We start from the raw sequence: 12,215 nt of genomic DNA on the forward strand, positions 1-12,215 counted from the left end.
ACCCACTCACCACAAAATTGCATTACCACAAGCAAGGAAGCAAGCAATGAAGGAAGACACCAACTGAGCACCTATCATGCACCAGGCACCAAGCCAAGTGCTTTACATTTCATTTACCACCTTGCAATTTCTGAACAAATGGGAAGCATAGGGTCCCTAAGCAGCTCTAGCTGTTTCAAGCTCCTGCTCCAGGTACGTGTTGTTTTATAAGCGTTTCTTTCAAAGAAGCTTCTCTTCACTTAACTCTACCCAGTGTGTCTGCTAAAGAAAAGAAAGCAGGACTATCCTGCCAATTAAACTGAACTACATGTGTATAGAGAAAAGATAATCTGGTCTAGATAGTAACTAAAGTCCTGTAAGCCAGGGTTTCTTAGCCTTCACACTACTGACATCTGGAGCTGAACGATCCTTTGTTATAGGGGCTGACCTGCACATTGTAGGATGTTTAGCAGCATTCCTAGTGCCTACCCATCAGGTTACAGTGGCACTAGCCCAAATGACAGCCCAAAATGTCCCAGGCATTGCCAAATGTCCCCTGGGAGGCAAAACTGCCACTGCTTGAGAACTCATACATGGACTTACCCACAAAATGTTACTGTACTGACTCTCCAGTAGTGTTTCCCACTATCCCAGCTTAACTATGGTCTAGGGACTCCAGCTGACTGAATTAAAAGATGGACTCGCTGGCCTCAGAGAACTTACATTCCAGAGTGAAAATAAAATCAGAAACCAAGGGAAACAAGTAATGTGACTATGATCTTGGCAACGAGCTTCAGAGCCTTAAAGGAGCAGTCACCTTGCCCTTAAGGTGAAATACCAAGGAGAGAGAAAATCTGCAGGAACCCCTTTAATCCAATGGGCAGGACTCCTGGTTTCACCTCTCTCCAAAGAACCAGCTTAGATAAAAAGCTACGCTGAGCTCGCAGCACTGGGTGGTTTGTCTGTAGGCTCCTGTGTACTTTCAAGCAGGTGAGTTCTTCGTTTTTGTTTTTTTTGAGACAGAGTCTTGCTCTGTCGCCCAGGATGGAGTGCAGTGGTACGATCTAGGCTCTCTGCAACCTCTGCCTGCTGGGTTCAAGCAATTCTCTCACCTCAGCCTCCCAAGCAGCTGGGATTACAGGCACCCACCACCCCGCCTGGCTAATTTTTGTATTTTTAGTAGAGATGGGGTTTCACCATGTTGGCCAGGTTGGTCTTGATCTCCTGACCTCAGGTGATCTGCCTGCCTCCGCCTCGCAAAGTGCTGGGATTATAAGGCGTGAGCCGCCACGCCCAGCCGCAGGTGAGTTCTTTAAATGTGTGCTCCTTAAAGACTACAGAGACAAAGGTGCACAGGCAAGAACAAAGTACTATGCTCATTAAGTTCACACACTGACAGGACTACATGCCCACTCTACTGTGAGGCTGGACTCCTTGGCTGGAGCCTACCATGTCTGAAAAAGCGTCTTATTAGCATCTGCCTTTAAAGCTCACTCAAATGTTGTTCGATCTAAATAAACAAGGGAATCTTTTAAATGACAAACTCTAATCAAATGAGAATGATTCCATTCAGTCATCTGCTGATGCCAAGTACAGAACTGGATGTGATAACTAAACATAACATCTAAAAATTACAGTAAATAGCAATATTCTCCCTACTGGCAACACAACTGCAAAGATACTAATAATTGGCCAGGCAGGTGGCTGCCAGGCGTTTGGAATGCATGTCTGACAGTATTCGCCAACCGAAGTGATTAAATATTAGGTCATACTGTCTTAAAAATTTCCTGGCTAGCTATGGTGGCTCACACCTGTAATCCCAGCAATTTGGAGGCCCAGGTGGGCATATCACTTGAAGTCAAGAGTTCAAGACCAGCCTGGCCAACATGGTGAAACCCCGTCTCTACTAAAAATACAAAAATTAGCCAGGCGTGGTGGCAAGCACCTATAATCCCAGCTACTTGGGAGGCTAACGCAAAAGAATCACTTGAACCAGAGAGACGGAGGTTGTAGTGAGCACAGATTGTGCCACTGCACTCCAGCCTGGGCAACAAAGCAAGACTGTCAAAAAAAAAAAAAAAAACAACAAATTCTCATTAAGCCCATGAACTCCTCCTAACATTTATATATAACCTTGGTTGATGAATCACTTGTTCAAAGTAGGAATGCAATTTTCCTATAAAATTATATTTGCTAATCAGACCAAAGAATATGGTTAAAAGTTTTTCTGAAATTATTTTTGGAGTTTATCAACTAATCAAACATGTAATATATAACATATTCAAAATACAACATTCCCAAAATAAAGGATTTAAGCACACTAGCAGAGTCAGAAAGTAATTTTAAAAACTGACTGATTTTAGATAATGTGGTATAATAAAAAATACATATTTGATCTTTGTCCCAGGTTCCTGATAGAGAGTTCCTAAAACCCTTGGGGAATCTCAGCGTGATTAAGAGTATGTTTTGTATGCTAACAGGATGACTCCTGATAGTGGTGGGAGACCCAGACAGCTTCAGGATGGGGACCAGGATGTGGGTATAAGGTTCAAACTTTCAGCCCCACCTTCCAATCTCCAAGGATGAGAAAGGAGTTGAAGACTGAGTCTAATCATGCCTACATAATGACACCCCTAAACTATGGGGTCCTGGGAGCTTTTAGGTTGCTGAATAAATACATTGATATGATGGTTGGGTGGCTCATCAGAGGAAAGAGAAACTCTACACCACCTCCCACACCTCACCCTATGCACCTCTTCCACTTGGCCGTTCCCCAGTTGTATCCTTTGTAATAAACCAGTAAACCTAGGTAGTTTATTATTATTATTATTATTATTATTTTGAGACGGAGTCTCGCTCTGTCGCTCAGGCTGGAGTGCAGTGGCGCCATCTCAGCTCACTGCAACCTCCACCTCCAGGGTTCAAGCGATTCTCCTGCCTCAGCCTCCCCAGTAGCTGGGATTACAGGCACGTGCCACCACGCCCAGCTAATTTTTTTGTATTTTTAGTAGAGACCACGTTTCACTGTGTTAGCTAGGATGGTCTTGATCTCCTGACCTCGTGATCCATCCGCCTCAGCCTCCCAAAGTGCCGGGATTACAGGCATGAGCCACCGCGCCCGGCCCCTAAGTGTTTTCCTAAGTTCTATGAGTCATTCTATTATAGGAAATTATGGGGTAGAATGGGGTAGAGTGAAGGTAGAGTTGTGGGAACTCCCAAATTTGTTCAAGGTGGACAAAAGCACTGGTAGCCTGGGGACTCAGGACTTGCAGCTGGCCTCTGAAGTGAGGGCAGTCTTGTGGGACTGAGCCCTTAACTCTGTAAAGCGTGACCCTAACTCCAGGTAGTTAGTGTCAGAACAGGATTGAACAATTAAACACCCACTTGGTGATGGAAAATTAGAGAATGGCTGATGTCAGAAAAAAAAGACAATACATGTAAGAATCTTTTTTCAACTTTAAGCCTTAAAAAAAGCATGCACAAACCAGATAAAGGCCAGAACTTCAAGCAGCTGTCCTATTCTCATCTAATTCACAAACTGCAAAATCTTCAACTAGTGTTGTGCACACAGCTACCTAACTTCAGTGTCTACACAGAGGCCTCACTAGAATGAGGGCAGTTTCCTATTCAGAAGGCAAGCCTAGGCCAGGAGCAGTGGCTCATGCCTGTAATCCCAGCACTTTGGGAGACTGAGGCAGGAGGACTGCTTGAGGCCAGGAGTTTGAGACCAGCCTGGACAACATGGCAAGACCCTGCCTCTACAAAAGATTTAGAAGCTACTCAGGAGGCTGAGGCAGGAGGATGTACTGAGGCCAGGAGTTTGAGGCTGCAGTGAGATATGATCAGGCCACTGCATTCCAACTTGGGTGACAGAGCAAGAACTTGTTTCTCAAAAAAAAAATGAAGGCAAGCCTATTTTTACCACCCCTCAGACAACACAAGGTTTACTAGGAGGGGCATCATAAAGCAGTAGAAAATGCGTTGCCTTGAAACCAAAGCTGGGTGCAAAGCCCAACTCTATCATCCATTAACTCTGTGCCGGTGAGCAAGTCTCTTCTCTCTCTCAGCCTCACTCTTCTGTTTGTAAAGTGCAGATGATACCACCAACCTCCAAGAGTTCTATGTAGACTACTGGGGATAATATATTTGAAGTGCCTGGCACACAATAGAAGGCCAGTAGCTGTTCATATTTCCTTCCCCTTTCTCTCCAAGGCAAGGGCTGGTCAGAAGAGAAGTACAGTTGAAGGGAATGCCTAAAAACCACACTGCAGGTCTGGGCATCCAGCCATTCTCAAAAGAAATGGGTAATCAAAGACCCAAGGCATTCGGGGCTACCAAAAACAATCAGAAAAGCTCCACTGCTCAGGATCTATGAACACAGAATCTTTTCTGAGTTGGCCAGACCAACTCCATCAACAGACCTTGACAGCTAAGGATTCAAAATTCACATTCTAAGATTTTACAATGCAATCAACTCAGTCCACACATTTCACCATGCACACCTTGCATTTAAGCACATCATAGGCGTAAATATTCAGACCATTCACCATTTTCCCACAAACAATATAAACCCAAACCAATAACCTCTTTATGTGAGATTTCAATATGTAGAGTGACAGGCACCCTCATACCCATGAGGGGAATCAATTAAAACAGATTAAATTCCTTCAGCTTTGATTTAATAACAAATTACTGGCAATCCTCATTGCAAATACTAAATACTCACTCCCCGTAGGACAGGATAATCCTAAAATTTTAACAAAGCTTCAGAGGGTCTACACAACAGAGCTTTTCACTGGAAGCTATTAGGGTCTTCTAGGGCACCTTCAAAGGGAAACATAAAGACTCCTGGTATATCCAGCACAAGAAAGAGATTCTAGTGTTCTGTGAAACTGAAGCAAACACTTGGGGTTTCAACACAGATTATGAGGAAGGAAAGAAATCCTTTCTGAAGTCTCTTTGGTATTCAGCTGCAAAGGCCTCCGGACTCTCGAAGGCAGTTCAGAGAAGGATGCCAATCCATCAGTGTCTGTCCGGCTTAGCTGGCTGACTATCCTTGAAGCATTGTTAACTCATGCCTGACTCCAGTCTGCCTCCACAAGGTAAGTGAGGGGTAAAGGGACAGGAAACACTCTGTCCTTTAGCACAGTGTTTGGCTCTGGCTATGCTGTCCAAGTATTTTTTCATTTGGGGGAAAAAAAGGATTTTAATTCTTTCTTGAATTCATCACTTGTGGCATAGCACAGTTCTGAGCTTATATAAGAAAGTGAAAAAAAAAAGTCACAAAAATATACACATACTTGCAATTTTAAGTTACACCTTAATAATTCCAGATATTGAATGTTATCTGTGCTTTTAAAAAATCTTGCAGTATGTCACCTGGAGAAATCGTTGTGGTTTCGTTCAGCAAGTTCTATGACAATTTTTTCACTCCATCAATTGAGAAGCTACTGAACGGCTATTATTACCAAGAACCTGGGGCCTAAGGGTCCTTTCAAAGTTTCAGTAGCTCCATAATAGTTGCATTAACTTTAAGCGCTAGGTGCAATGCATCAAAAATAATAGATCCTAAGTTTTTTGTTGTTGTCTTTTTAAATTCTGAGTCTGCCGACATTGAAAAGTGACGATATCTACTAGTTTCTCACTGCCTGCCTCTATTTCTTCCCAGTGAGTCAATCTACCCACCCTGCAACCTGTGATTAAGAATATGCTGTTGGAGGCTGGGTGCAGTGGCTCACTCCTGTAATCCCAGCACTTTGGGAAGCCGATGTGGGTAGATCACTTGAGGCCAGGAGTTCAAGACCAGCCTGGCCAACATGGTGAAGCCCTGTCTCTACTAAAACTACAAAAATTAGCCGGGTGTGCTGGCACATGCCTGTAATCCCAGCTACTGAGAGGCTGAGGCACGAGAATTGCTTGAACCCAGGAGGTCGAGGCTGCAGTGAGCTGAGATTGTGCCACTACACTCCAGCCTGGGTGACACAGTGAGACCCTGTCTCCCAAGAAAAAAAAAAAAAATAGCTGTTTGTTAAGGAAGCTGGGAGTTTCTCTTGGAAAAATTCTTTATTCTGTAAGAAGCCACGTAGTAAATGTTTTAGGCTTGCAGGCCATACAGTAGCAAATATGCTGCTGTTGTAGCCAGGGAGCTCATAGACCACAGGTAAATGAATGTGGTAGTTCTCTTTCAATAAAACTTTATTTGTGGGCTGGGTGTAGTACCTCACGCCTGTAATCCCAGCACTTTGGGAGGCCCAGGAAGAAGGATCACTTGAGGTCAGGAGTTCGAGACCAGCCTAACCAACATAGTGAAACCCCATCTCTACTGAAAACTACAAAAATTATCTGGGTGTGGTGGCGTTCACCTGTAATCCCAGCTACTCGGGAGGCTGAGACATGAGAATTGCTTGAACCTGGGAGGCAGAGGTTGCAGTGAACCAAAACTGGGCCACTGCACTCCAGCCTGGGTGACAGAGCGAGACTCCATCTCAAAAAAAAAAAAAACTTTGTGGACACTGAAATAAATTTGAATTTCATAAGTGAAACTTCATGTATTACAAAACGTTATTTTGATATTTTCTTGGTAACCATTTAAAAATATAAAACTATTCTTATTTCATAGGCTGTAAAATAAGTCTGTGAGACCAATCTGGCCTCCCAGCCACTTCCCTGCTCTAAGTGAAACCCTGCTTCTTGCTTGCCCAAAGTGAAACATAATCCCAGTTTTGAAGCTAGCACACCAAACCAAGTTACTAAAATGGCACTGCTACTACAGTTTTAGAGCAGCTTTAGCCCAAAGGAGCCTTGCCTCTCCAAACTATACTAACAAAATAGCCATTTTTAACGAATAAACATTGCCCAAGATCTCTCTTTTAACCACAGAATCCTCCATCATAATTCCTTAATAAAATAACCAGAAGGAAAACTTTTGCTAAGTATGGTTCAATCAAATCCACAACCCTACTTTTATGCAACTCCAAAAGAACCAGATGTGGCTGGCTATGGAACTCACACACCCAACTGAACACTTAGAAGACCTTGTATAAAACTATTAATCTGAAGGAGGAAAAACAGTTACAGTTACTTCACAAGCAACGAAGTTGTAAGGCAAACCCAGGATCCTGGAATATTAAGTGGAAAACAAATTATCAACTCAGCCACAGTGCAGAAAGGACAGTTTCCTACTTTATCTCATGGTGGTTTCTACACACCTTTCTTCTGTTCATTTTAATCTTTATTCATGCACGATTATTTTCATAATATGAATGTATTCATGTCAAAATAATGTCTGGATTCATTATTCTAAGGAAAAGAGTTGACCCGTCCCCCACCTATTCAGAAAACACCATATTAAGTCTTCAGCCTAAAGAAATTATCTGCTGAATTGTTAGTGAAGGGACACACACACACACACACAGAGAATATAAATACGGTATCTGAAATAAATGTATCTGAAACCAGTGTTAGTTTTCATTAGAACTTAACAGATTCAGCTTTTAAAAGGTACACAATTAGAAAGTATCCTCTGCTGGGAGATATTCTGAGACTATGTCTACAGCTGCAATTCCGCCTCCATACAAATCACGGTGTTGAAATAGTGTTTCAATTTTTAAAATAAGTGCAATTCTTTTATGAGCACTGAAAACCTATCAAGTGGCTGCAGTAGGGGTAATCATGATAAGTGTTATAAATACCAATAGCTAAGAGACTCAACCATAATCCTCCATCAATGGAGATAAATCGCTTTTTCTCCTATCCAGGACCTTATTTCTATCAACTGCTTAAAAATGTTAAAAATGACATTTCTAATTCATTGTCTACACCACTGTTCCATATGTGACATTCTGATAACTGTACAGTTAACGGTACAGTACCTTTGAGTTGTCTCTATAAGAATGAACTAGTGTAAGTAAATAATCCACAGGAATAAATGTGGTTTTGCAATTTAAGTTTACATACATTCCTAACCATATCATACAAGTGATCAATGATACTGATATTGCACCTAACAAACTGCAATGGCTGGAGGCTTTCAAAAAAATTTACAGAAATTTAGGATTCCCTTAAAAATAGAAAAAAGCCCAATATAAATATTACTAAAAACTAAATGCTACTTTTCTAAATTGCTCTATCTCCTTCTTAGACAAGTCTCTACCCTCATTAAAACACATGAAATCAACCTGGGTGTAAATTCTCTCAACACCTGGCATAATAAAAAAGTAATGTAGGAAAATGAGAAATGTATGAAAATGATGAGACACAAGATGATATAGAGAATAATTAATGCTCTATGGAAAAGCAAAATGTATTATAAATGCTAGCTATGACGAGCCAACACTCTGGCAGAGTTCAAAAGCCTCTTTTCAATGAATTTAACATTAACTGCAAACTATGTTAAGGTCATATACGAAATATCTCACTTAATTCTACAGTTAACCTGTACACGTTTAAGTGGCGCAAGACTGAGCTAATGAAAAGCCTACCTACCCGGTCACAGCGTAACGCTCACGATGCATAACTAAAACTCCCTCCCGTCCCGTTCTGTTTTAAAAACCCTTCCTGTAAAACTTGCATAATCTTCCTCCTCATCACACACAATCTTTCTAGCAGGCTGACTAAATCCAAGTTTAAAGGAGATCTCTGCTAGGCAGGAGGGGAAGGTTCCGTAGGATGGTAGCGACAACCTGTCAAACCCACTTTTTAAGTGCTTAGGGAGAAATGTCACCCCAATCAGCCTGGAGAGTTCAATGGCTTGCAATGTACAGTTACATTTCTTTACGACCCTTTGTACGTTCCGGGATTCAACGAGACAAAAAGAGGGGCTGGCTTTTCGTTTTGTTTCTCGGGGATAATGGATCTGGCCGGGTCTCTTCAGTCTCAGGCCTCGGTGCCAGGCGGGCGCCCCTGGCCACGCTCTGGTCCCAAAGTTCCCCAGTCCTGCCGCCGGGCGTCCGCAGTCACCGCCCGGGACCCTGGAACAATGCGGGGCTCCGGGCCGCTCACGATCGGGCCCGGGAGGCCATGCCCCGCCTGCGCCGCGGAACAAAAGGCGCTCGCGGGGCCGCGGCCGGGTGCCCGGGGCTCGCGGAGTCGACGCCCGGCGGGGAAGGCGCGGGGAAAACTTTCCGAGGGGCCGAGGCGGAGGGGCGAGGGCCGGGCCGCCCCCTCGCGGAGCCGCGCCGCACAATAGCCGGGCCCAGCGCGGGAAGGCCGGGCCGCCACGCCCCCGCCCCGGCCCCGGCCCCGGCCCGTACCTGGTGGTTCTCCTTCCTGCCGCCCGCGGCCGCCGCCGGCCCGCCCGGGCCGCTCGTCATGTTCACGTACAGGGAGCGGGTGAGCGGGCTCCGCAGCGTCCACATCCTCCGCGCCAGCCACACGGACGCCAGGCTCAGGCACAGCCAGCCCGCCAGCAGTCTCATCGGGGGCCGCGGCCGCTCGCTCGGATCACCGCCGGCGCCGGGGCGAGGAGGAGGAGGCACCGCCGCCTCCGGCCACCGCCGCCACCGCCCCAGCTCGAGCCATCGCGGCCGACTTGCCCATCCAGCCCCCTTCAGGGCAGAGGCTGGGGGTGGGGAGGAGCAGCCGGCGCGCAGCCTCGGCACCTCCCCCTTCCCTTTCGGCCGCGGAACGCCGGTGCCCCCTGCACCAGTTTCCACCCGGAGCACTTACGAGCGGCCGCGGCGCTTCCTCCCCCGGCGCCCTCCCTCCGTCCAATGAGCGGGCCGCTGGGAGGCGGGACAAAGGGAGCGCGCATCCGCCCGGAGCGCGTTCTCGTGTCTCGGCCTTGCCTCGGCCTCTAGTAATGGCGGAGGTGGTTTTAATTCTTTTGAGGGCTGAGGAGACCACTTCCGAAGGCGGTAACTGCAGCCTCCCTGCCCCTCCAAGGTGGTGCTGAAAGGATCTCTAGTCTTTCTTCGCCTTAGTCGTTACCTCTCGAACCTCATCCAACTCCACGGCGGGACTTTGACAGGGTCGTGCAGTTAACCCCGGGGGCGCAAAGAGGGGAGTCATTCCTTTTGTGCATCCTGACACTCACAGGTTCTTCCCGGAGACGAATGCTGCCAGTGCTGGTTACCCGCTCGCATGCGTAGTTTCCAGTTTACATTTAGAACCGACCTGCCAGACTCCCTCTTCTACTCTCCCCACCACCACGACCCGCCTGCCCCGTTCCCCAAGACTGAGAAGTTGCTGGCTACGTGTTTCTATAAGGAATGAGTGAAAATTCTGCCTTTTGGGGAAGCTACCGCAGCTGGGGTACCCACAAGTAATGTTTTAGATGTATTGATGGCCCTGCCCAAGAATGAAGACCTCAAGTTAGACTGCTTGGCTGCCTTGTGTCCTTGAATTAGCACAGGGAAGTTGGACCCAACACTCTTAGAGTGAACTCAGCTCTGGGAGCAGTGTTTAACCCGGATATTTATTTGATCATTTATAACACAAGGAGACCTAGCAACATTTCAGAACTGAAGGGTTAGTTACACTGTGTTCCTGTCTGCAGTTCTTCCTGCTATTATCCAAGCCACAATTAAGGAGTAACATTTCGTGGGAGTCCCTAACTTTAATACTTTCCTAGGTTTGTTTGGAAAGTGCTTTTAATTTAACTGCACCAGAAATAATGTAAGTGTGTCTAAGTTCAAAACAAAAGAAGTAAGCCTTTTGGTTAATTCAATGTTGCACATCAGAGATTTTCATTTATGAAACAGGGGTGGTGAGCCACAGATGGGGAACAAAATCATTCCTTACCCAACAGCTTTTTTTTTTTTTTTTTGAAACGGAGTGGAGTCTTGCTCTGTCTCCAGGCTGGAGTTCAGTGGCTCGATCTCGGCTCACTTCAAACTCCGCCTCCCGGGTTCAAGCAATTCTTCTGTCTCAGCCTCCCGAGCAGCTGGGACTACGGGTGCGCGCCACCATGCCCAGCTAATTTTTGTGTTTTTCGTAGAGACGGGATTTCACCATGTTGGCCAGGATGGTCTCCATCTCTTGACCTCGTGATCCGCCTGCCTCGGCCTTCCAAAGTGCTGGGATTACAGGCGTGAGCCACCGCGCCTGGCCCAACGGCTCTTTTATTAGCTTTTAAGAATCTCAGCTTGGCACCTTTGGCTAACAAGGATATCTTGTTGCCTAATGTAACAGGCTGTAACAACAAACAAAAAGGCACAGGGTGGGTGGGGGCCGGTATTCTGTGTTCTCTCGTTCCAATATACTCCCTGACTGCTTCCTGCCAAAACCCCGAAAAGCCCAAGCCTTACTAAATGTAGTTCAAACCTCTAGTGGTCCTGGCCCAAATCATCAAAAAGGAACTATGTTAGCAAGTCCAATAACTGTTTATTTACTATGTCACCTCTCCTTCCTGTCTCTTAGGATCAGTGTAACAGACAAAGCAACTCTGTCACAAAAGGAAGCCTTCATCTTTTTAAAGTGGGGGTGAAAGCAGCAGGAGTGCATAAAATGGCATATTTCCTTTCTGAAGACAAAGGAGACAAAAAGGTATGCCCCAGCTATAGAGTGAGACCACATAGCTGTAGCTCAGAGACTGCAAAATGTTATCAGATGAACAAGCAAGTAGATGGCTGCTGTAGTCAGAAGGATTTTGGGGTCAGTTGACTGCCACGAAGCCTAACAGCTCAAAGGAGCAGATTTTGTTTTATATCTGAGCAGCTGGCCTGGAAAAATAAATCACTCATACATTTAAAATACTCTATAATAACCACAAAACACTCAAACCCATGCTATTTACATTTAGCAGGCAAGGAAGAAACCAGAGCATCCGATGATCAAATGATTTGCCTGAAGGTAGCAGAGCAAATTCAATAGCTGACCTTTTCATAGAACTTGGTATCCCAGCTCGTGGTCTTTCGATCCATCTAAGAAGCTTTGCTGTCCCTTCTCAGAGAGCCTCCTGAATTACAAATGAGGAGGAAGGAAAACAGCAAGAGTAAATATACAAAGCAGAAGTTCAGATTGCCCATTGGGGACAGCAACCATTCCTTCATCTACTAGAATGTCACTGCCGTATATTAAAACCTCAATTATCCATAATGGAGACGGGAAGAGGCAAGATAACACAAAAAGCCAAATAGGAGCCAATACTGGTTCTAACATGATCTTGAGATGCAGTTAGTGATATTCAAAAGACACACAAATGACCCTCTGCACCGAACTCTGCTCATTGACCCCAGGTGTCCCACTTGGGTCACAGCCCTGTACACAGGCCCAAAATTTTGTCGGGATCACTTTCC

General features: G+C 45.5%; 1 protein-coding gene across 4 annotated transcripts in view; it reads right to left on the minus strand.

Moving 5' to 3' along the window:
• Nucleotides 1-9,688, minus strand: part of METTL9 (methyltransferase 9, His-X-His N1(pi)-histidine) — a 58,093-nt gene extending 48,405 nt beyond the window's left edge. For 3 of the 4 annotated variants that reach the window (XR_010124234.1, XM_054455618.1, XM_054455617.1), the window contains exon 1: nucleotides 9,231-9,688. Coding sequence is in view for 2 of the 4 variants with exons in the window: in XM_054455618.1 (XP_054311593.1) it covers nucleotides 9,231-9,395 (165 nt within the window). In the remaining 2 variants the exon portion in view is untranslated. The remainder of the gene's footprint in view (nucleotides 1-9,230) is intronic. The other variant, XR_010124235.1, reaches the window with a different exon arrangement.
• Nucleotides 9,689-12,215: the final 2,527 nt, after the last annotated feature.

This window comes from Pongo pygmaeus, chromosome 18, assembly GCF_028885625.2.
Source record: "Pongo pygmaeus isolate AG05252 chromosome 18, NHGRI_mPonPyg2-v2.0_pri, whole genome shotgun sequence".
Lineage (NCBI taxonomy): Eukaryota > Metazoa > Chordata > Mammalia > Primates > Hominidae > Pongo > Pongo pygmaeus.